Source organism: Plectropomus leopardus, chromosome 21, assembly GCF_026936395.1.
Source record: "Plectropomus leopardus strain MGB_pleo_1.0 chromosome 21, ASM2693639v1, whole genome shotgun sequence".
Classification (NCBI taxonomy): Eukaryota; Metazoa; Chordata; class Actinopteri; order Perciformes; family Serranidae; genus Plectropomus; species Plectropomus leopardus.
Genome location: NC_142196.1, coordinates 8,450,572 through 8,477,011, shown reverse-complemented (window position 1 = coordinate 8,477,011; position 26,440 = coordinate 8,450,572). Strand labels below are relative to the sequence as shown.

Here is a 26,440-nt window from a genome sequence, read left to right as displayed (position 1 = left end):
GCGGCCTGCAATCCAGTTAAGGAATGGGCCAGTGATTTTGATAATGAATGTTTCCTGGGAATACAGATTCAAATGTATAAGACTATAGTTATTAAAGGGGGAGAAACAGTTTCAGCAATGTTTTTTTTTTGTATGAAAGTAGGGTAACTTGACTTTTTGGCAGGGTAGAGTCTTCCTTTGCCATTGATTTAATAGTGGCAAAAATAGTAACATGAATTAAAGATAACTTTGGGTCAGGTGCCTTTACCATAACCAGAGGACAACAGTTTATTCTTTATCAGGATGTTTCAACACATTCTCCACCACAACTCCGCTGCTCAGTTAGTGGCCCTAGACGTTAATCTATTATGCTGTAGATAACCCTCCAGCGTCAATTTTGGGTGTTTAGGGATGGTGTGTCAATTTACATTTGTGACATGCATTTTGTGTTTTAAAAGTAAACTTCTGCCCTCACAGGAAATTCCACTTGTTAAATGCATGCAGTCTCTTAAAATAAACTTAGAAAACAGACATAAAACTTTGAGGTTTACTTCCTTAGGTTCAGGCAATAAAGAAATGTGGTCAGGTTTAGAAAGAAAATCACTTAAAATAAGTATATTAGTTGCTAACGTAACATCACATAATGTACCTCACATACATCATATAATGTCCTATGTGGAATTTATTGCTTTTTATATGATATGATTGCTGGCACACAGTGGAAGTTGAGATATAACATCAATGGCACCCCCAAGGTGTGTCTGAGGTGAAGGTGCATGTACACCTTGATGCAATCGCTGCCCACCACCGTTTTGTTGCTTAGAATTAATATATTCCATCAAAGTAGAACTGCAAATTTGTGTTTTTAAGGAAAAGGACAACTAGCCTATTTAAGGAACAGTGAGTTCCCCAACACAAGTATATCCATATATGTATTAAAACATATTAACAGCAAGATATTAAGATATAAGAATTTCTGTGGTACTCAAGATGTGAACTCTACCAGTAGTAGTCTATGCATATTAGTTAATTAGAAACTTCGAGTGATAAATAAGAAACCAAAATATATCAGTTTCAAACCAGCCTACACCACAACAGTATAATGCAATCCCTGAGATTCACTTATTGCTTTTGGGATGATACTTTGCTATGGTTTAAATTTGGGTCCACAATTGAACAAGTTGTATCAATTCAACAATATAATATTATTTTTGATATATTGTGGGGATTGTGTTGTAGCTTTCAAATAGGATGGTTCAAAGAAACGTGTAATAATCATGGTGAGGGCCTGCAACATACAGCACCACTCAATAACGGTTATACATTCCCTAATTGAATGCCATCATGGTGGCATGTCCAAGTGCTGCTGCTTGAAAATTAGAGAGGTACCTTTATGAACCCTTGAGAAATAAATGAAAAACACTTGAGTGCCCATTCTGTAATATCATAAACCTCAGTGCATGCACATGTCTCATACACAGTGTGTTTTCATTCATCATGGGGGTGTCGTCATCACCTAAACATTTAACTTCAAAAGGCTCACAGATCTGTATGTCCTGTATGCACAGTCAGAGTCTTCCTGCAATGCCTCAGATTTCTGCAGGGAGAGTGGAAGGAGACATCCTGCCAGCCACTATCACACCCTGCTGTGTGCCAATTGCATTTAGCTATAGCCTCCAGCCCCTTTCCATCCAAACACCACATCATGACACCAGACTCTGGGTTGCTCATTTAGAGGACCAACAACGACTACACGTTTAAAAAAAAGGCAAACTATAATGAGCTGGCATCTTCTGAGGTTAGAGAGTGATGCAGACTGATGGAAAAGTCAATAATGACCCTTTAAACCTGCAGGCGACATGCCCTGACTGTGACTCAAACTTTTGATCATAGAAAGCAACTGCCTTACTAAGCTTTAAACTCCTGAGAATCATATGGCCGGGCTGCACGAGGTATTTTTGAAATGTTCATTAAATGTCCACTAAACTACAAAAATATTACATTTTGAGTATGTAATATCATTTTTTTTAAAAAGAAAAATGCATAGACATGATCCCAGTGTCTTAATGTGTAAGATTTCTGTATTTGCTTTGAAAGCAACGCAAAAATCAATTAACCCATTACTTGATCATTAGGTCTGTGCCTGAAGCTTTAATGTTATTGAAAGTTGGAATCATAAGCAGTAGATAATAATCAGCTAATAACCACACTGACCAGCAGAGGACAGTGTCATCCCATATGGAGGAAGCCTGTGGGCACATTTAAGGCTGGGGAGTATCCAGTAAGTTGTTATATCCTGGATCCATCTGAAATTTAGGTGACACTATTAAGTCTGATCTTTCTTATGCATGTGTTCAGTGAGTGTATGCTCATTGAATAAATGGACATGGTTCATCCTCTGGGAAGCCTGAATTTGCCCAACAGATTTTCTGACAGCGTTCCTGTTAGAACTTGATATTTGTGGTAAAATGAGAATAAGGAAGGGAAACACTGACCACTCAGAGGAGACTGGCCTTTCTCATGAAGCGGGCTGAAACAGACAGCCACTGAACAGAGCGTTTCAGACAGGGGTTAATACAGGTGACTCAGCAAAGACAGTATAAAAAAAAAATAAAGTGCTATTGAACAGCATCAGATAAAGTTCTAGAAGAAACCCAAAATAAAAGTATGAACATGAAAATGAGCAAAATAGGTGCTATTTAAGTAGAAGAAAATGTGTCTTTTGAACTCCTCTAGGTGTACCTGCTATCAAGTTTTTTCACAGAGGTCTTGTTTTAAAAGGGTACAATCTCTAATTTACAAGTTCTCTTGTATTTTACTATATTCATTTCACACAGAGTTCACAGGAAGATAATTTTGGCTGTTTGAAAATGCATAGGCTGATGCCTGTTACTGTGATATTTTTAGGTGAGGCATGAGGAGATTAAGCCTTTAATACCTGAAAAAATTGGCCCAATTTCATTCAAGAACATAGGAAAACGGGATTGAGCAACTAAAAATTAGTGTGTAATTAGTAAAAGTTAGTGAAAGTGAGATTTTTTTTCTGAAAATTAGCACACAAAATTTAAACAAAACAACAACAACATCAAAACAAAAAACAAACAAGGAAATGACCTGAAAAAAACTAAAATACGTAATTAAATAAAATATAATATTACAATAATTAGTTTTCTGGACATTTTCTGTTTTTCTGGATGATTTTCAGGTAATAATTTTGCACAATATTATTTGCAAATTTGCTCAGGGCCTTTTTTCCATGTTTTCAAAAGAAATCAAACCAAGTGTCAAAGGTCTTAAATGCTGCTAAAAGACATCTGCAGCACAAGAAAACTAACATCTATCCAGGTTCTAAGGTGTTAAAATGTGTACATGTTTTGACATCATTCCTCTCACATAATTATGGCACACAGTTGTATCCAAAGAATCCTCCTTCTATATCCTGACACTTCAAATAGCAGATTTATGCATTCACCTAACTTACTGTCTGTCTCTCTGTCTTATTCTTCACTGAATCGTGCCTGGTCTTCACTTGCCCGAGGCCTTCAGGGTCTGGTCCTTCTCTGTATCTACTCTTTCTCCTCAAATTGAATCCCCTCAGGCAGCACAACAACTTGATTTTCATTGTCTGAATCCATTTTTGAAGGGGAGCAAGCACATGTGAGACTACAGGGCAAAACGAAAAACATAAAATGTAACTTCGAGACATTTCTCACCAAGGCTGCATACAACAGGGAGAAATGGCACTTTGTCTCTGAGACAGAACAACTTCAACCATTTTGTGTTTATTCATATCTTCTAAACAAATCTAATGTAAATCCTTTTGACCATGAATAATCTCTTAAATCAGGCAGACTAAAGATGTTCTGTATGTTTTGATTTCACCGTGAAGAACCATCACAATGCAATTGCAGGCCATAGTTCTCACCTCCTCCTCTATTCAGTACAAATAAAATACTGAAATAGGCATAAATACTGCATCAAGCAGCAAGTATAATAAGCTGCTGGATGTAAAACCACTTACTGCTACAGCATTCATTATACTGTAAAGCCTGCTAAAAAGCAAGACGGACACAATCAATCAATAATTGCTTGCTGTCAAATTGAAACACTGTACACGAGAATACACTGGAAATGTCATGAAGGGACATTGCTGGAATGAGAAAGTAAGTGATTGGATTCACCTTCAGTTAAATAAAAACAATGTTCTTCCATTACTCTCATACTCAACACAAAGTTTAGAAGTACAGAGTAAAAAGTCTCTGAATGCAGTGTATGGGTGTGCAAGAAAAACTTCGTCAAAAATACATTTAAGGAACAACTGGCACTTTATTCCACAAGCAATTTCTATCAAATCTGATAATCACCAGGGGGTGAGTAATAAGGTTTTTGGTGATCCCACAGACAGAATTCTTATACTCTATTTGTCAGTTTCACTGGTATGCATGAACACGCTATTAGAGTGTGTTTATTGAATGTGCTGTACCATGAACTGAAGTGTCTGTGTGCAGCTAATGAATTCGGATGTGAGTATTGTTCACTATCACAAATGTTAACAATGCTCATGCTCTGGGTTTTTTTGTTTTGTTGGCTTCATCACACCATTTGGTCTCATAGCAACGCATAACTGGAGCACATTGTAACATGTGCTTATGGTCACACTTAGGTTTAAGCAAAAAGACTTCAACATGACACCGGTGTGGCGAGTGCAACTAGCAATTCAAACATGCAGCTACCAGTGCTGCTGCAGCCAGTTCATATTGTCACGCCCTGTCCTGGTGGTTAGTTTATATCTCTATTCCCTAGTGTTTCAAATCTTTTGTTTCCTGTTTTATTTTGATACTTCAAGTCTTCTCATTTCCTGCCCTCCTGTGTTTCCTGCCTGTGTGATTACCTGCACCACCCTGATTTGCTGCACCTGTGTCTCCTTATCTCCCCTCCCTCCAGTATTTAGTTTGTGTTCTCCTCCCTTCCTTGCTGGTTCATCTTGTCCTTTGTGTCAGCGTTCAGCTATCCCTCGTGTGTTTTCCAGTAAGTCTCATGACCAGTTTTGGATGTTTGACCTTGCCTTTTGTCTTGTGGACTTTCTACTTTCGCCTGAGTGGAAAGAGCTTTTGTGTACTGACCATTTGCCTGAATTAAGACTGTTTTGCTGATTTTTTTCCTGAGTCGAGCCTGCATTTTTGTGTCTTTACTGTGTTGGTTACATATATTTGTATTAAAGTTTTATGTAAAAATCAGAACAAATTTCAACAGATAAAATCTGATTTTCTCAATTTCACTTATCAAATCATATTTTTACGGAAATGTTTCTGCTGGGTCTGAAAAAAAAATAAGTCTGAATGTCAGCCACATAGGCAACAAATTTTGCCACATAGAGCTGAAGCATCAGTACAGTCTTGGGGAGTGTCTGCTTGTAAATGATCTTTTTTTCAAACTGTGAATTTAGTTCAAAATTCAAATTTTGAACTATGAACATAAACTAGTTTATCTGCATGATTTGAAGTCCTAGTTAGCTCTTGTGAAGTATATACACAACACTGATAAGCTCATCATTAAATTTTTAGAGCACATTTTTATGAATACCACAGACACTCTACACAGTCTATTAATCTTTTTAATAAGAGAAATTTGACATCCTTGTCATTTATAATGCAGTTTACCATATTTCATAATGTGAATACTGTAAGTTGAGCTTAAAGCACGCCTAAACAAACTATACATTTCACTTTCAGATATGCAGAGCACAGTTTGACCCTCATAACTTCCACTCTACTTGTGTGGGATATTTTAGGGCTCGGTCCAGCCCTGGTGGGCTCATCTTCTGCTGACACAACTGCGCACTGCAGCTGTGGATGAAGGAGGTTCATGGTTCAAAAATACATTAATAGAATGGCATTTACATTAACATACTTCATATATTTTCTGTTTTTAGAATTTTCATTAGTAGATTAATCTATTTGCAAATTAAAAACTGGCAATAACACCAGTAAAGCATATGTTTCCTAAAGTTTCCTAGTTTCTAGAGAGATTTTAAAGTTTAGCGTCAACTTAGTGTGTTATCCTCTTTGGTATTCTCCTAGATTCTTGCACTGTTCAGCTGCCTCAATCTCAGGTGAGTAACTGCTAACTTGAGCCTACTTGGACTCTGCCAAGTGCTGTTCTCCAAAGACACACATACAAAAAAAAAAAAAAAGATGGAGGAGAAAGCTGGAGGAAGCAGCACGGGAGAAAAGCAGGGGGGGAGAGCATGTGCATGGTTTCTGGAGTGCCTCTAGTGATTATGTGTCCCAGCACTATCTCAGAGAAGAGAGAGAAAGCAAGAGTGTATGGAAGAGAGAGAGAGAAAGAGAGCGAGAGAAAAGGAGGCTGGGAAGACTAAGGGGTCAGTCCAGGGATTGTCCTCGAAAGGAGAGGAACTACTTCAGTGTGTGTGTGTGTGAGAGGAATGTGTGTGTGTGCATTGTATTTGTTTATGCTGATTTATAAGGTCATTTTTTCATCCTGTTCAAAGAGGACATAATAATAATCCACCGCTATGAGTCGGACCACCTTTTTTGAGGTAAGTCTAAAATGCATGGTATTGAGCTATGTTCCTGCATTTGCACAAATAGAATCTTCTTATTGCTACTTTCAGATAGAGAAACAAGTTTTGGATTACTTTGTTTTGCAAGGCCCCATGTGAAGAGGAGACTCCCTTTGGGTGATTATTGATAGATTTTTTGAAATTAATAACAAGGTTACATTAAAATCTCTTTGTCGTGAGTGTTTTAATGATTGCAGATTCTTGGCAACATCTTTTTTGTAGACACTCTTGTGTCAGGTAAACTCAGACATCTACCTTGGAGCATCATTTCACCTTTTTTTTATGAATATCCATCTAGCAAACAAACTTTCACATGTTGACACATCAGACCCCGCAAGGACATCACATGGCGGGTTATTAAAAGACCTAAAATTATGTCTTTTAAAATAAATATCAGTGTGATGAAAAGCAATCATTCTGCTCAGCAGCCTTGCAATAGAAGACGGAAGTCTTGCTTGCTAAAATGCAAATGCAAAAATAGTGAACAAGTTTAAAGTGTAAGAAGAGTTCATAAAGTTTCTGTGTCAGTGTAAACCAAATTGACCTGGAAATATTTCTGTGATTATTTTATTGTTTTTTTTCTTGCCTTGACTATTGTCTTACGTAGTCTTGTAAGTAACAATGGATTCAAGCTAATTTACATCATGCTCTGGGATGCATACCATGATCTCAGTAACTGTAAGATAAAAAATAACAACTATTTAAATCATTTATTAGAAAGATGTACCTTTTTGATCTGATCTCGTCAGTGTAATGTCCAAATGAATGTCAAGTTTAGACATTTGAAACATGGATTGTCATTAGTTTTCTTATGCTTTGCTCAGACACCTTTCACAAATATTTGACCCTTTGAAAACTAAGCAAATTTTGGTTCCATTACTCTAGATAACATGCAGACAAAGGCAGTGACCAACATGGCAACTTTGCACTTATTTGTATTTCGTACAAATAAGTGCAAGAAATAAGTAAAAGGCGATGAGTAAATTACTTACAAATAGTTTAAAAAAAAAGAGGGATTGATTATTAGAAAAAAATAAATAAACAAACACTATATATATATATATAATATATATAAACATTTATATATTTTTAATATTTGAAATTATGTTTGAAAAAATAAAATTAGACTTATTTTCAGTTAATTTTATTGCAACTTTTTTCTAATTTCTTTGCAAATTTTTGGGCCATTTCTTGTTCAGTTCTCCCCATGATTTTGAAAGAAATCAAACCACTTTGCTCAGGTTTCAAAGGGTTAAATGTGAAAAGGAATACCCAGCTCATGCATGTGCGCTACATATACAGCTAAAGCTAACCTTAGCCTATAGCTCACTGAACATGTTACAGTTTTTTTTGTTTTGTTTTTTTTTAATATTTTTACCAAAGCAAAAATAAGAGGGTTATATCCTGGGCTAATTTTTGGCTGGGCACACTATCTTCCTGTTTTAGAGATGCAAGTAGGCAGATTTTACCTTTGGACAGAGCCAGGCCAACTGTCACCCACCAAGCTGAACTAACCACCCATCACTCTATCATAATTATAGGTGGTTATAGATGTGTTAGAAAGCTCCTGCTACACTGGCTCAAAATGCTGTTATTAGCTATTAAATGGTTATTGGCAAAATTTTACATTTCTTTACATTTCTACAGTGCTTATATTTGGTTATATTTAGGCACAAAACCCGCTTGGCTTTGGTTCAGAAAAGATAATCTATGTGTTTCAATACCCGTGCTACTATACTATTAATTATGCCAATATAAGATTTAGTATGTTCCAATACACATGCTTTTCTGGCTTCTCTGACCCACAATCCTCTGCACAGCGGAAGAAACAACACATCCACTGAGCCACAAACAGATGACAGCTCACTGACAGCTGATTGGCATCTGTGAGAAGCCACATGGATGGATGACAGCCTATTACAGTGACAGATGACCAGATTAACAATAATGGAATGATTGTTTAATTGAACAAAATAATCATGAAGATTATAAAAAAATAAAAAAAATGGGAATGGGAAATGCCTGTGTATACTTATTTTACTGTCTTGATTGTAAAATGCTGGAATCCACAATGTATACAGTTATAACTTAAAAGTTAAGAAATGCAAAGTAACAACAGCAAAGCTCTCCAAGTTGACCTCTGTTTTTGGCAAGCTCAGCAAATGGTGTTTTGCTTGATCTCCCTGGTAACGGAAATATGAGCAAGAGGGTCAAAGTTCAGGGCCCCAGCCACATCACCTACTAAAAGTAAGATGAAAAAGTATGCAATTCAAAAAGCAACCTATGTTTTGGCATAAAACAGCCACATTCAGGGGCAGAAACTTCTTAATGTCTAACTAATGAACAACTGTTGTCGTTTTTTGTTGGTCTTGAACGGTGGTCTGCAGCTTCTTACATAGAAGTCACACCACCACCATCCCCTCAAACTTTTGAAACCAAAGTCAACTCATATACATCTTGCTGCATAGCAAACATGGTCATTTAACAGCTGATAATAGCTTTTTAAACATACTATTTATTGAAGCAGGAGCTTTTAAACCTTTCTATGACAGTGATAACCACTAATAACACCTATTGAATATGATGAAAACATTCTTAACAGTTACACTAACTGGTTTCTCTCCGTGTAGCTTTGTGTTGAATGACAGACATGATGACTCTATCAATCTCCTCACCTCACTCTCCAGTAAACACTTTTTGTAAAATATTCATTCACCCCTTTGCCTCAAGATTAGCACTACTTTTTAAGCTTTGAAGACAGGCAAGAATATTTTAAGGTTAAATACCCATCTCTGAAAATGGATTTGAACACTCATGACACATCCCTCAGCTTTCAGAGCACGATCTTGCACATGTCTAATTCATGCTATTAGCATTTGAAAATTACACTTTGATAAAGCAAGGTTAAGATGCTTTTTCTGAGCCATGATGAAAGGATTTTAGAGTTTATTGGGACAGATATTCATGGAAAATTAGGCAAATTGTTGATTGTCAGCATGCAAAGAGTCAGCTGAGTGCTTAGTCGATAACTTTCCTTGATTGAAGGAGAAATCCTAGTTTGAGTGTAAAAGCAAAAAGGACAATTGTATACACTGGGCAGCCATATAATCAGCTTCATTAGAATCATGCTCGATGTTTGAAGTAATGATCCTGTGGTTCAAGATCAGCCATTCATCAGCTTTTACATTAAGTGGAGCTATTACAGCTGAGAGACTTCTTCAGTTGGTATCCATTATCAAAGAGAGATATGAAACCACTTTAAATCCCCCTCACCTCCCCAAAGCCCTCACAAGCATGTACACACATGTTCTATATGACCTGTGCTGTCAGCAGTGCCCTGCGCTCCCATGAGAGGACAGGGGCGTCTGATAATCAGATTTACAAGGACACAACAGCACAGCCGAGTGCGCAGCGTTTTACAACACACAGCCCTAATGACACCCTCGATGCTCTCCGTGAACACACAGATGCATCAACATGCGCCCCCAGAATGCAGTTGGGGAGTTTAGCAGATGGAAAGCAAAACAAACCCATTTCCCAGGATGCCCTTTACTGAGACATCAGCATGCCCTGCAAAACATGAACACACACTGCAAAGTGTGACAAGATGAAATACTCATATTTTTAAATCTAGAAGTGCATTGCAGGTTATTTTTCTTTATTTTTTTTGTGAAAATCTCAGTGTGTTGGGAGATTTAGCTGGCTGCAAGGACTACAGGAGATTGCAATTTGTTTAAAGACATTTACTTTTTTAAAACAAAGGAATGCAAAATCAATTTTTTGTTTGTGCATCTGACAGAAAAATCAATGACAGAGTATTGTAAAATAAATCAAACCAACTAAACTTGTGTTCTTTGCAAAGCAAACAGCAGATGGTATAGCGCACTCTCTTTCTCCCATTCTCATTCTTTCTTTCCCAACTGTGCACTCAGCAAATCTTTAGGTATCCATTAGCCAGTTATTACGCTGTCCAGTAACGGAACCAATTTAGCTGGGACAGCTCTGCTGAGCAGCACAGAATGGAGTGCTTTCAGGGCAAATTGTGGGCCGCCACCCACCATCCTCCTTGCATATGCTGTACATCACCACTGACATGGTCTAATTAAGATGAAAAAGATGTGTGCAAGAGAGCAGCAGGACAACAAGATCCTTTTTTCTCTGAGTAATTCCAACCAGTCTCATTATTTGATTTATATTACTGGGGAAACTGGATACACTTCGCAGCTGGGCCACTGTCAAGAGCGCAAGCTGGACTTAGCTATATGGTTATGTTTTCATTTACTTTTCCATTCATATGTTTAAGGTTGAAACAAATATTAAAGCAGGCATCCGTTTTCTCTCTAACCGTCCCTTTTTATTCAAAGGGGCTCTGATTTGAGCTGACATTTTTAAAATTGAGACCACATTTCCTATTATCCCTATTGCTTGCTCTGGGTAACGTAGTTCAAACCATGTATGCTCTTAAGAGGCAAAATTGGTATATCTTTATTGCAGTATTGGTGTCAGTATCATCAATGTTTTGTGTTTTAATAAGAATAACATGTAGAGGCTTTCTCAAAGAAGATAAAGACTTGATGGCTAATTAGAAAAGTTGATGACACTAATCAGCTAAGGAGAAAAGAAATATTCTTTGACAGAGATATACATTGCATCTACTTCTTATCAAATTTAGATAAGATTTCCAGCCTTTTAGAAATGGACAAGCTCAATCTTTATAGATTTTTTCGAAATGCGAAAGTAGGTCCAGCTTTTACTGCCTATAGCTTTTTTTGCTAAGGTGGAGTACAGATTCCTTAGACTATCTGTAGATTTACCACATGTTGACTTTTTGGTGAATGAATCTGAGGCATGAATGAAATGGAACTTACTATCCTGGTGTTGTGATTTTGTTATAAAGGTGGTATATCTTTGTGTTTTTAACAGGTGAGAGTCCTGGATGCCAAGACCAAAGAGCTGCTTTGTTTTTTAGATAAGGTAAGCTGACATATTTCCATGAATACACAATTACCCTTTTGTTTCCCCTCAACTGCGATGTGCCCAGACTGGTTTTGTGTCTGGGGCAGTCAAAGGGGGGCACTGACATATGCAGGGGTGGCTGAAGTATGGGTGCACACACACACACACTGACCATGATATATTCTTGCTTGTTCCAACTCCTTATTAAGCCATAACATTCTTGATGATGATTAGACATCTGAGTTTTCCATCACTCATCACTGCAGAGACCAGGCAGGGTCGAACCTAAATTGGCACAAAGAATAGGGAAAGCAAGAAACCACATTGAAAAAGGGGAACACCAACCTTTCTCCTGTAACAGTATGTTTTTAAAAATAACAAAAAAAAATCATACATCATTTGTTTAAAACCACATAAAAAAGTCATCGTATATCATGTTATCCAAAAAAGTATGACAACAAATCCTATAGCAGTTACGACATAGTATAGTTTATTATCTAAAAATCATTAAAAGACATTACGCTATAGTATGCCATCCAAATATCATGATAAACCTCAAAGTATAGTGCATCAACCAAAAGTCATAAAAAATGTAACAATATGGTATAAAAACAGACAAACATATCATAGTATGTTGACAGAAAATCATGAAAAATGTCATGGTATAGTATGTCTAAAGAAAATCATGGCAAAAACTTCATCGCATAGTATGTCAACCAAAAACCGCCAAAAATGTCATCGGATAGTAGGTGATGCAAAAATTATGAAAAACGGAGTATTACAGTGTATTGCAAAAAAATCATTAAAAAAAAACACAGTACAGTAAGTCATCAAAAGTCATATAGAGCTTTAATGTTTAGTATGCCATTAAAAATTCATACAAAAATTTGCAGTATAATATGTCAACCAAAAATTATGGAGATCATGAAAAATTGACCAAAATTCATGAAAAACATCATATGTGAACCAAAAGTCACGGGATGTCATGATGAAAGTGATGAGAGAGATGAGATGAAAATGTCATACTGCAGGACTTCATCCAAATCACAAAACAAAACAAAAAAAATCATAGAATAGTATGTCATCCAAACATGATAAAAACCTTAGCGTTTAGTATGTTCTGCAAAAACAGCCAAAAACACCATAATAATGCATGTCGAAAAAATGACCAAAAAGGCAAAGCTGTAGTATGGAAAAAAATTCAAATAAAGACATGTCCTAAAAACATCTCATTACAGCTCAAAACAGCATAAAATACCGTGCAGAGACAGGCCACAGCATAGAATGGTGCAAAAACAGCCAAAAAAAACCCCATAATAATGCATGTTAAAAAAATGACCAAAAAGGAAAGGCTATAGTATGGAAAAAAATTCAAAATGTGACATGTCCTAAAAACAGCTGAAAATATCTCAAAACAGCATAAAATAGTGTGCAGAGACACATCATAGCATAGAATGGTGCAAAAACAGCCAAAAACACCATAATAATGCATGTTGGAAAAATGACCAAAAAAGCAAGGCTATAGTATGGAAAAAATTCTAAAAACCACATGTCCGAAAGACACCTCAAAACAGCATAAAATAGTGTGCAGAGACACACCACAGCATAGAATGGTGCAAAAACAGCCAAATTCACCATAATAATGCATGTCGAAAAAATGACCAAAAACGCAAGGCTGTAGTGTGGAAAAAATTTTAAAAAATGACATGTCCTAAAAACAGCTGAAAACACCTCAAAACAGCATAAAATAGCATGCAGAGACACGCCATAGCATAGCATGGTGTAAAAACAGCCAAAAACACTATAATAATGCATGTTGAAAAAATTAACAAAAAGGCAAGGCTATAGTATGGAAAAAATTTCAATAATTGACATGTCCTAAAAACAACTCAAAACACCTCAAAATAGCATAAAATAGCGTGCAGAGACACGCCATAGCATAGAATGGTGCAAAAACAATAAAAACACCATAATAATGCATGCTGAAAAATGACCAAAAAGGAAAAGCTATAGTATGGAAAAAATTTCAATAATTGACATGTCCTAAAAACAACTCAAAGCACCTCAAAACAGCATAAAATAGCGTGCAGAGACACGCCATAGAATAGAATGGTGCAAAAACAGCCAAAAACATCATAATAATGCATGTTGAAAAAATGACCAAAAACGCAAGGCTATAGTATGGAAAAAATTTCAAAATATTACATGTCTGAAAAAAGACTGAAAACCCTTCAAAACAGCATAAAATAGCGTGTAGAGACACGCCATAGCATAGAATTGTGCAAAAACAGCCAAAAACACCATAATAATGCATGTTGAAAAAATGACGAAAAAGGCAAGGCTATAGTATGGAAAAAATTTCAAAAAGCGTCATGTCCTAAAAACAACTGAAAACACCTCAAAACAGCATCAAATAGCATGCAGAGATACGCCATAGCATAGAATGGTGCAAAAACAGCCAAAAACACCATAATAATGCATGTTGAAAAAATGACCGAAAAGGCAAGGCTATAGTATGGGAAAAATTTCAAAATATGACATGTCCTAAAAACAGCTGAAAACACCTAAAAAAAGCATAAAATAGGGTGCAGAGACACACCATAGCATAGAATGGTGCAAAAACAGCCAAATTCACCATAATAATGCATGTTGAAAAAATGACCGAAAAGGCAAGGCTATAGTATGGAAAAAAATTCAAAAAATGACATGTCCTAAAAACAGCTGAAAACACCTCAAAACAGCATAAAATACCGTGCAGAGACATGCCATAGCATAGAATGGTGCAAAAACAGCCAAAACCACCATAATAATGCATGTTGAAAAAATGACCAAAAAGGCAAGGCTATATTATGGAAAAATTTTCAAAATATGACATGTCCTAAAAACAGCTCAAAACAGCATAAAATAGCATGCAGAGACACGCCATAGCATAGAATGGTGCAAAAACAGCCAAAAACACCATAATAATGCATGTTTAAAAAAAATGACCAAAAAGGCAAAGCTATAGTATGGAAAAAATTTCAAAATATGACATGTCCTAAAAAAAGCTCAAAACACCTCAAAATAGCATAAAAAAGCGTGCAGAGACACGCCATAGCATAGAATGGTGCAAAAACAGCCAAATTCACCATAATAATGCATGTTGAAAAAATGACCAAAAAGGCAAGGCTATAGTATGGAAAAAATTTCAAAAAATGACATGTCCTAAAAACAGCTCAAAACACCTCAAAACAGCATAAAATAGCGTGCAGAGACACGCCATAGCATAGAATGGTGCAAAAACAGCCAAAAACACCATAATAATGCATGTTGAAAAAATGACCAAAAAGGCAAGGCTATAGTATGGAAAAAATTTTTAAAATGACATGTCCTAAAAACAGATGAAAACACCTCAAAACAGCATAAAATAGCGTGCAGAGACACGCCATAGCATAGAATGGTGCAAAAACAGCCAAAAACACCACAATAATGCATGTTGAAAAAATGACCAAAAAGGCAAGGCTATAGTATGGAAAAAATTTCAAAAAATGACATGTCCTAAAAACAGCTCAAAACACCTCAAAACAGCATAAAATAGCGTGCAGAAACACGCCATAGCATAGAATGGTGCAAAAACAACCCAAAACACCATAATAATGCATTTTGAAAAAATGACCGAAAAGGCAAGGCTATAGTATGGAAAAAATTTCAAAAAATGACATGTCCTAAAAACAGCTGAAAACACCTCAAAACAGCATAAAATACCGTGCAGAGACACGCCATAGCATAGAATGGTGCAAAAACAGCCAAATTCACCATAATAATGCATGTTGAAAAAATGACCGAAAAGGCAAGGCTATAGTATGGAAAAAATTTCAAAAAATGACATGTCCTAAAAACAGCTCAAAACACCTCAAAACAGCATAAAATAGCGTGCAGAGACACGCCATAGCATAGAATGGTGCAAAAACAGCCAAAAACACCATAATAATGCATGTTGAAAAAATGACCAAAAAGGCAAGGCTATAGTATGGAAAAAATTTCAAAAAATGACATGTCCTAAAAACAGCTCAAAACACCTCAAAACAGCATAAAATAGCGTGCAGAGACATGCCATAGCATAGAATGGTGCAAAAACAGCCAAATTCACCATAATAATGCATGTTGAAAAAATGACCGAAAAGGCAAGGCTATAGTATGGAAAAAATTTCAAAATATGACATGTCCTAAAAACACCTCAAAACAGCATAAAATAGCGTGCAGAAACACGCCATAGCATAGAATGGTGCAAAAACAGCCAAATTCACCATAATAATGCATTTTGAAAAAATGACCGAAAAGGCAAGGCTATAGTATGGAAAAAATTTCAAAAAATGACATGTCCTAAAAACAGCTGAAAACACCTCAAAACAGCATAAAATAGCGTGCAGAGACACGCCATAGCATAGAATGGTGCAAAAACAGCCAAATTCACCATAATAATGCATGTTTAAAAAAATGACCAAAAAGGCAAGGCTATAGTATGGAAAAAATTTCAAAAAATTACATGTCCTAAAAACAGCTGAAAACACCTCAAAATAGCATAAAAAAGCGTGCAGAGACACGCCATAGCATAGAATGGTGCAAAAACAGCCAAATTCACCATAATAATGCATGTTGAAAAAATGACCGAAAAGGCAAGGCTATAGTATGGAAAAAATTTCAAAAATTACATGTCCTAAAAACAGCTCAAAACACCTCAAAACAGCATAAAATACCGTGCAGAGACACGCCATAGCATAGAATGGTGCAAAAACAGCCAAATTCACTATAATAATGCATGTTGAAAAAATGACCAAAAAGGCAAGGCTATAGTATGGAAAAAATTTCAAAAAATTACATGTCCTAAAAACAGCTGAAAACACCTCAAAACAGCATAAAATAGCGTGCAGAGACACGCCATAGCATAGAATGGTGCAAAAACAGCCAAAAACACCATAATAATGCATGTTGAAAAAATGACCGAAAAGGCAAGGCTATAGTATGGAAAAAATTTCAAAAAATGACATGTCCTAAAAACAGCTGAAAACACCTCAAAACAGCATAAAATACCGTGCAGAGACACGCCATAGCATAGAATGGTGCAAAAACAGCCAAATTCACCATAATAATGCATGTTTAAAAAAATGACCAAAAAGGCAAGGCTATAGTATGGAAAAAATTTCAAAAAATGACATGTCCTAAAAACAGCTCAAAACACCTCAAAATAGCATTAAAAAGCGTGCAGAGACACGCCATAGCATAGAATGGTGCAAAAACAGCCAAAAACACCATAATAATGCATGTTGAAAAAATGACCAAAAAGGCAAGGCTATAGTATGGAAAAAATTTCAAAATATGACATGTCCTAAAAACACCTCAAAATAGCATAAAATAGCGTGCAGAAACACGCCATAGCATAGAATGGTGCAAAAACAGCCAAATTCACCATAATAATGCATGTTGAAAAAATGACCGAAAAGGCAAGGCTATAGTATGGAAAAAATTTCAAAAAATGACATGTCCTAAAAACATCTGAAAACACCTCAAAACAGCATAAAATACCGTGCAGAGACACGCCATAGCATAGAATGGTGCAAAAACAGCCAAATTCACCATAATAATGCATGTTTAAAAAAATGACCAAAAAGGCAAGGCTATAGTATGGAAAAAATTTCAAAAAATTACATGTCCTAAAAACAGCTGAAAACACCTCAAAACAGCATAAAATAGCGTGCAGAGACATGCCATAGCATAGAATGGTGCAAAAACAGCCAAATTCACCATAATAATGCATGTTGAAAAAATGACCAAAAAGGCAAGGCTATAGTATGGAAAAAATTTCAAAAAATGACATGTCCTAAAAACAGCTGAAAACACCTCAAAAGGGCATAAAATACCGTGCAGAGACACGCCATAGCATAGAATGGTGCAAAAACAGCCAAAAACACCATAATAATGCATGTTGAAAAAATGACCAAAAAGGAGAGGCTATAGTATGGAAAAAATTTCAAAAAATGACATGTCCTAAAAACAGCTGAAAACACCTCAAGACAGCATAAAATAGCGTGCAGAGACATGCCATAGCATAGAATGGTGCAAAAACAGCCAAATTCACCATAATAATGCATGTTGAAAAAATGACCAAAAAGGCAAGGCTATAGTATGGAAAAATTTTCAAAATATGACATGTCCTAAAAACAGCTGAAAACACCTCAAAACAGCATAAAATACCGTGCAGAGACACGCCATAGCATAGAATGGTGCAAAAACAGCCAAATTCACCATAATAATGCATGTTTAAAAAAATGACCAAAAAGGCAAGGCTATAGTATGGAAAAAATTTCAAGAAAATTACATGTCCTAAAAACAGCTGAAAACACCTCAAAACAGCATAAAATACCGTGCAGAGACACGCCATAGCATAGAATGGTGCAAAAACAGCCAAAAACACCATAATAATGCATGTTTAAAAAAATGACCAAAAAGGCAAGGCTATAGTATGGAAAAAATTTAAAAATGACATGTCCTAAAAACAGCTGAAAACACATCAAAAAGCATAAAATACCGTGCAGAGACACGCCATAGCATAGAATGGTGCAAAAACAGCCAAAAACACCATAATAATGCATGTTTAAAAAAATGACCAAAAAGGCAAGGCTATAGTATGGAAAAAAATTTAAAAAATTACATGTCCTAAAAACAGCTGAAAACACCTCAAAACAGCATAAAATAGCGTGCAGAGACACGCCATAGCATAGAATGGTGCAAAAACAGCCAAAAACACCATAATAATGCATGTTGAAAAAATGACCGAAAAGGCAAGGCTATAGTATGGAAAAAATTTCAAAAAATGACATGTCCTAAAAACAGCTCAAAACACCTCAAAACAGCATAAAATAGCGTGCAGAGACACGCCATAGCATAGAATGGTGCAAAAACAGCCAAATTCACCATAATAATGCATGTTGACAAAATGATCAAAAAGGCAAGGCTATAGTATGGAAAAAATTTCAAAATATGACATGTCCTAAAAACAGCTCAAAACACCTCAAAAAGGCATAAAATAGCGTGCAGAGACACGCCATAGCATAGAATGGTGCAAAACAGCCAAAAATTCACCATGATAATGCATGTTGAAAAAATGACCGAAAAGGCAAGGCTATAGTATGGAAAAAATTTCAAAAAATGACATGTCCTAAAAACAGCTGAAAACACCTCAAAACAGCATAAAATAGCGTGCAGAGACACGCCATAGCATAGAATGGTGCAAAAACAGCCAAATTCACCATAATAATGCATGTTGAAAAAATGACCAAAAAGGCAAGGCTATAGTATGGAAAAAATTTCAAAAAATGACATGTCCTAAAAACAGCTGAAAACACCTCAAAACAGCATAAAATAGCGTGCAGAGACACGCCATAGCATAGAATGGTGCAAAAACAGCCAAATTCACCATAATAATGCATGTTGAAAAAATGACCGAAAAGGCAAGGCTATAGTATGGAAAAAACATCAAAAAAGACATGTCCTAAAAACAGCTGAAAACACCTCAAAACAGCATAAAATAGCGTGCAGAGACACGCCATAGCATAGAATGGTGCAAAAACAGCCAAAACACCATAATAATGCATGTTGAAAAATGACCAAAAAGGCAAGGCTATAGTATGGAAAAAATTTCAAAAAATGACATGTCCTAAAAACAGCTGAAAAAACCTCAAAAGAGCATGAAATAGCGTGCAGAGACACGCCATAGCATAGAATGGTGCCAAATTCACCATGATAATGCATGTTGAAAAAATGACCGAAAAGGCAAGGCTATAGTATGGAAAAAATTTCAAAATATGACATGTCCTAAAAACAGCTGAAAACACCTCAAAACAGCATAAAATAGCGTGCAGAGACACGCCATAGCATAGAATGGTGCAAAAACAGCCAAATTCACCATAATAATGCATGTTGAAAAAATGACCAAAAAGGCAAGGCTATAGTATGGAAAAAAATTCAAAAAATGACATGTCCTAAAAACAGCTCAAAACACCTCAAAAAGGCATAAAATACCGTGCAGAGACACGCCATAGCATAGAATGGTGCAAAAACAGCCAAATTCACCATAATAATGCATGTTGAAAAATGACCAAAAAGGCAAGGCTATAGTATGGAAAAAAATTCAAAAAATGACATGTCCTAAAAACAGCTGAAAACACCTCAAAACAGCATAAAATAGCGTGCAGAGACACGCCATAGCATAGAATGGTGCAAAAACAGCCAAATTCACCATAATAATGCATGTTGAAAAAAATGACCAAAAAGGCAAGGCTATAGTATGGAAAAAATTTCAAAAAATGACATGTCCTAAAAACAGCTGAAAACACCTCAAAACAGCATAAAATAGCGTGCAGAGACACGCCATAGCATAGAATGGTGCAAAAACAGCCCAAAACACCATAATAATGCATGTTGAAAAAATGACCAAAAAGGCAAGGCTATAGTATGGAAAAAATTTCAAAAAATGACATGTCCTAAAAACAGCTCAAAACACCTCAAAACAACATAAAATAGCGTGCAGAGACACGCCATAGCATAGAATGGTGCAAAAACAGCCAAATTCACCATAATAATGCATGTTGAAAAAATGACCAAAAAGGCAAGGCTATAGTATGGAAAAAATTTCAAAAAATGACATGTCCTAAAAACAGCTGAAAACACCTCAAAACAACATAAAATAGCGTGCAGAGACACGCCATAGCATAGAATGGTGCAAAAACAGCCAAATTCACCATAATAATGCATGTTGAAAAAATGACCAAAAAGGCAAGGCTATAGTATGGAAAAAAATTCAAAAAATGACATGTCCTAAAAACAGCTGAAAACACCTCAAAACAGCATAAAATACCGTGCAGAGACACGCCATAGCATAGAATGGTGCAAAAACAGCCAAATTCACCATAATAATGCATGTTGAAAAAATGACCAAAAAGGCAAGGCTATAGTATGGAAAAAAATTCAAAAAATGACATGTCCTAAAAACAGCTCAAAACACCTCAAAACAGCATAAACTAGTGTGCAGAGACACGCCATAGCATAGAATGGTGCAAAAAAAGCCAAATTCACCATAATAATGCATGTTGAAAAAATGACCAAAAAGGCAAGGCTATAGTATGGAAAAAATTTCAAAAAATGACATGTCCTAAAAACAGCTGAAAACACCTCAAAACAGCATAAAATAGCGTGCAGAGACACGCCATAGCATAGAATGGTGCAAAAACAGCCAAATTCACCATAATAATGCATGTTGAAAAAATGACCAAAAAGGCAAGGCTATAGTATGGAAAAATTTTTTAAAAATGACATGTCCTAAAAACAGCTGAAAACACCTCAAAACAGCATAAAATAGCGTGCAGAGACACGCCATAGCATAGAATGGTGCAAAAACAGCCAGAAACACCATAATAATGCATGTTGAAAAAATGACCGAAAAGGCAAGGCTATAGTATGGAAAAAATTTCAAAAAATGACATGTCCTAAAAACAGCTGAAAACACCTCAAAACAGCATAAAATAGCGTGCAGAGACACGCCATAGCATAGAATGGTGCAAAAACAGCCAAATTCACCATAATAATGCATGTTGAAAAAATGACCAAAAAGGCAAGGCTATAGTATGGAAAAAATTTCAAAAAACGACATGTCCTAAAAACAGCTGAAAACACCTCAAAACAGCATAAAATAGCGTGCAGAGACACGCCATAGCATAGAATGGTGCAAAAACAGCCAAATTCACCATAATAATGCATGTTGAAAAATGACCAAAAAGGCAAGGCTATAGTATGGAAAAAAATTCAAAAAATGACATGTCCTAAAAACAGCTCAAAACACCTCAAAACAGCATAAACTAGTGTGCAGAGACACGCCATAGCATAGAATGGTGCAAAAAAAGCCAAATTCACCATAATAATGCATGTTGAAAAAATGACCAAAAAGGCAAGGCTATAGTATGGAAAAATTTTCAAAAAATGACATGTCCTAAAAACATCTGAAAACACCTCAAGACAGCATAAAATAGCGTGCATAGACATGCCATAGCATAGAATGGTGCACAAACAGCCAAATTCACCATAATAATGCATGTTTAAAAAAATGACCAAAAAGGCAAGGCTATAGTATGGAAAAATTTCAAAAATGACATGTCCTAAAACAGCTGAAAACACCTCAAAACAGCATAAAATAGCGTGCAGAGACACGCCATAGCATAGAATGGTGCAAAACAGCCAGAAACACCATAATAATGCATGTTGAAAAATGACCAAAAAGGCAATGCTATAGCATGGAAAAAACTAAAAATGAGACGTCCTAAAAACAGCTCAAAACACCTCAAAACAGCATAAAATAGCGTGCAGAGACACGCCATAGCATAGAATGGTGCAAAAACAGCCAAATTCACCATAATAATGCATGTTGAAAAAATGACCAAAAAGGCAAGGCTATAGTATGGAAAAAATTTCAAAAAATGACATGTCCTAAAAACAGCTCAAAACACCTCAAAACAGCATAAAATAGCGTGCAGAGACACGCCATAGCATAGAATGGTGCAAAAACAGCCAAATTCACCATAATAATGCATGTTGAAAAAATGACCAAAAAGGCAAGGCTATAGTATGGAAAAAATTTCAAAAAATGACATGTCCTAAAAACAGCTGAAAACACCTCAAAACAGCATAAAATAGCGTGCAGAGACACGCCATAGCATAGAATGGTGCAAAAACAGCCAAATTCACCATAATAATGCATGTTGAAAAAATGACCAAAAAGGCAAGGCTATAGTATGGAAAAATTTCAAAAAATGACATGTCCTAAAAACAGCTGAAAACACCTCAAAACAGCATAAAATAGCGTGCAGAGACACGCCATAGCATAGAATGGTGCAAAAACAGCCAAATTCACCATAATAATGCATGTTGAAAAAATGACCAAAAAGGCAAGGCTATAGTATGGAAAAATTTCAAAAAATGACATGTCCTAAAAACAGCTGAAAACACCTCAAAACAGCATAAAATAGCGTGCAGAGACACGCCATAGCATAGAATGGTGCAAAAACAGCCAAAAACACCATAATAATGCATGTTGAAAAAATGACCAAAAAGGCAAGGCTATAGTATGGAAAAAATTTCAAAAAATGACATGTCCTAAAAACAGCTCAAAACACCTCAAAACAGCATAAAATAGCGTGCAGAGACACGCCATAGCATAGAATGGTGCAAAAACAGCCAAATTCACCATAATAATGCATGTTGAAAAAATGACCAAAAAGGCAAGGCTATAGTATGGAAAAAATTTCAAAAAATGACATGTCCTAAAAACAGCTGAAAACACCTCAAAACAGCATAAAATAGCGTGCAGAGACACGCCATAGCATAGAATGGTGCAAAAACAGCCAAATTCACCATAATAATGCATGTTGAAAAAATGACCAAAAAGGCAAGGCTATAGTATGGAAAAAATTTCAAAAAATGACATGTCCTAAAAACAGCTGAAAACACCTCAAAACAGCATAAAATAGCGTGCAGAGACACGCCATAGCATAGAATGGTGCAAAAACAGCCAAATTCACCATAATAATGCATGTTTAAAAAAATGACCAAAAAGGCAAGGCTATAGTATGGAAAAAATTTCAAAATATGACATGTCCTAAAAACAGCTGAAAACACCTCAAAACAGCATAAAATACCGTGCAGAGACACGCCATAGCATAGAATGGTGCAAAAACAGCCAAATTCACCATAATAATGCATGTTGAAAAAATGACCAAAAAGGCAAGGCTATAGTATGGAAAAAATTTCAAAAAATGACATGTCCTAAAAACAGCTGAAAACACCTCAAAACAGCATAAAATAGCGTGCAGAGACACGCCATAGCATAGAATGGTGCAAAAACAGCCAAAAACACCATAATAATGCATGTTGAAAAAATGACCAAAAAGGCAAGGCTATAGTATGGAAAAAACTTCAAAAAAGACATGTCCTAAAAACAGATGAAAACACCTCAAAACAACATAAAATAGCGTGCAGAGACACGCCATAGCATAGAATGGTGCAAAAACAGCCAAAAACACCATAATAATGCATGTTTAAAAAAATGACCAAAAAGGCAAGGCTATAGTATGGAAAAAATTTCAAAAAATGACATGTCCTAAAAACAGCTGAAAACACCTCAAAACAGCATAAAATAGCGTGCAGAGACACGCCATAGCATAGAATGGTGCAAAAACAGCCAAATTCACCATAATAATGCATGTTTAAAAAAATGACCAAAAAGGCAAGGCTATAGTATGGAAAAAAATTCAAAAAATGACATGTCCTAAAAACAGCTGAAAACACCTCAAAACAGCATAAAATAGCGTGCAGAGACACGCCATAGCATAGAATGGTGCAAAAAAAAGCCCAAAACACCATAATAATGCATGTTGAAAAAATGACCAAAAAGGCAAGGCTATAGTATGGAAAAAATTTCAAAAAATGACATGTCCTAAAAACAGCTGAAAACACCTCAAAACAGCATAAAATAGCGTGCAGAGACACGCCATAGCATAGAATGGTGCAAAAACAGCCAAATTCACCATAATAATGCATGTTGAAAAAATGACCAAAAAGGCAAGGCTATAGTATGGAAAAAATTTCAAAAAATGACATATCCTAAAAACAGCTGGAAACACCTCAAAACAGCATAAAATAGCGTGCAGAGACACGCCATAGCATAGAATGGTGAAAAAAACAGCCCAATTCACCATAATAATGCATGTTGAAAAAATGACCAAAAAGGCAAGGCTATAGTATGGAAAAAATTTCAAAAAATGACATGTCCTAAAAACAGCTCAAAACACCTCAAAACAGCATAAAATACCGTGCAGAGACACACCATAGCATAGAATGGTGCAAAAACAGCCAAAAACACCATAATAATGCATGTTTTAAAAAATGACCAAAAAGGCAAGGCTATAGTATGGAAAAAATTTCAAAAAATGACATGTCCTAAAAACAGCTGAAAACACCTCAAAACAACATAAAATAGCGTGCAGAGACACGCCATAGCATAGAATGGTGCAAAAACAGCCAAATTCACCATAATAATGCATGTTGAAAAAATGACCAAAAAGGCAAGGCTATAGTATGGAAAAAATTTCAAAAAATGACATGTCTTAAAACAGCTGAAAACACCACAAAACAGCATGAAAAACCGTGCAGAGACACGCCATAGCATAGAATGGTGCAAAAACAGCCAAATTCACCATAATAATGTATGTTGAAAAAATGACCAAAAAGGCAAGGCTATGGTATGGAAAAAAATTCAAAACATGACATGTCCTAAAAACAGCTGAAAACACCTCAAAACAGCATAAAATAGCTTGCAGAGACACGCCATAGCATAGAATGGTGCAAAACAGCCAAAAACACCATAATAATGCATGTTGAAAAATGACCAAAAAGGCAAGGCTATAGTATGGAAAAATTTCAAAAATGACATGTCCTAAAACAGCTGAAAACACCTCAAAACAGCATAAAATAGCGTGCAGAGACACGCCATAGCATAGAATGGTGCAAAAACAGCCAAAAACACCATAATAATGCATGTTGAAAAAATGACCAAAAAGGCAAGGCTATAGTATGGAAAAAACTTAAAAAAAGACATGTCCTAAAAACAGATGAAAACACCTCAAAACAACATAAAATAGCGTGCAGAGACACGCCATAGCATAGAATGGTGCAAAAACAGCAAAAAACACCATAATAATGCATGTTGAAAAAATGACCAAAAAGGCAAGGCTATAGTATGGAAAAAAATTCAAAAAATGACATGTCCTAAAAACAGCTGAAAACACCTCAAAACAGCATAAAATACCGTGCAGAGACACGCCATAGCATAGAATGGTGCAAAAACAGCCAAATTCACCATAATAATGCATGTTGAAAAAATGACCAAAAAGGCAAGGCTATAGTATGGAAAAAATTCAAAAATGACATGTCCTAAAAACAGCTCAAAAACACCTCAAAACAGCATAAAATAGTGTGCAGAGACACGCCATAGCATAGAATGGTGCAAAAAGCCAAATTCACCATAATAATGCATGTTGAAAAATGACCAAAAGGCAAGGCTAAAGTATGGAAAAAATTTCAAAAAATGACATGTCCTAAAAACAGCTGAAAACACCTCAAAACAGCATAAAATAGCGTGCAGAGACACGCCATAGCATAGAATGGTGCAAAAACAGCCAAATTCACCATAATAATGCATGTTGAAAAAATGACCAAAAAGGCAAGGCTATAGTATGGAAAAAATTTTTAAAAATGACATGTCCTAAAAACAGCTGAAAACACCTCAAAACAGCATAAAATAGCGTGCAGAGACACGCCATAGCATAGAATGGTGCAAAAACAGCCAGAAACACCATAATAATGCATGTTGAAAAAATGACCAAAAAGGCAAGGCTATAGTATGGAAAAAATTTCAAAAAATGACATGTCCTAAAAACAGCTCAAAACACCTCAAAACAGCATAAAATAGCGTGCAGAGACACACCATAGCATAGAATGGTGCAAAAACAACCAAAAACACCATAATAATGCATATTGAAAAAATGACCGAAAAGGCAAGGCTATAGTATGGCAAAAAATTCAAAAAATGACGTCCTAAAAACAGCTGAAAACAGCTTAAAACAGCATAAAATAGCGTGCAGAGACACGCCATAGCATAGAATGGTGCAAAAACAGCCAAAAACACCATAATAATGCATGTTGAAAAATGAACAAAAAGGCAAGGCTATAGTATGGAAAAAATTTCAAAAATGACATGTCCTAAAACAGCTGAAAACACCTCAAAACAACATAAAATAGCGTGCAGAGACACGCCATAGCATAGAATGGTGCAAAACA

At 35.8% G+C, this 26,440-nt stretch overlaps 1 protein-coding gene across 4 annotated transcripts in view; it reads left to right on the top strand.

The window, feature by feature from the left end:
- Positions 1 to 4,928: 4,928 nt before the first annotated feature.
- The window catches only part of tecrl2a (trans-2,3-enoyl-CoA reductase-like 2a), a 53,868-nt gene continuing 32,356 nt past the window's right edge, over positions 4,929 to 26,440 (top strand). The window contains exons 1-4 of one of the 4 annotated variants that reach the window (XM_088071925.1): positions 4,929 to 5,007; positions 5,771 to 5,840; positions 6,060 to 6,091; positions 11,486 to 11,536. Coding sequence is in view for 1 of the 4 variants with exons in the window: in XM_088071924.1 (XP_087928050.1) it covers positions 6,515 to 6,538; positions 11,486 to 11,536 (75 nt within the window). In the remaining 3 variants the exon portion in view is untranslated. Of the gene's footprint in view, positions 5,008 to 5,770; positions 5,841 to 6,059; positions 6,092 to 6,243; positions 6,539 to 11,485; positions 11,537 to 26,440 lie in introns of those variants that run through there. The other 3 variants (XM_088071926.1, XM_088071927.1, XM_088071924.1) reach the window with 3 other exon arrangements.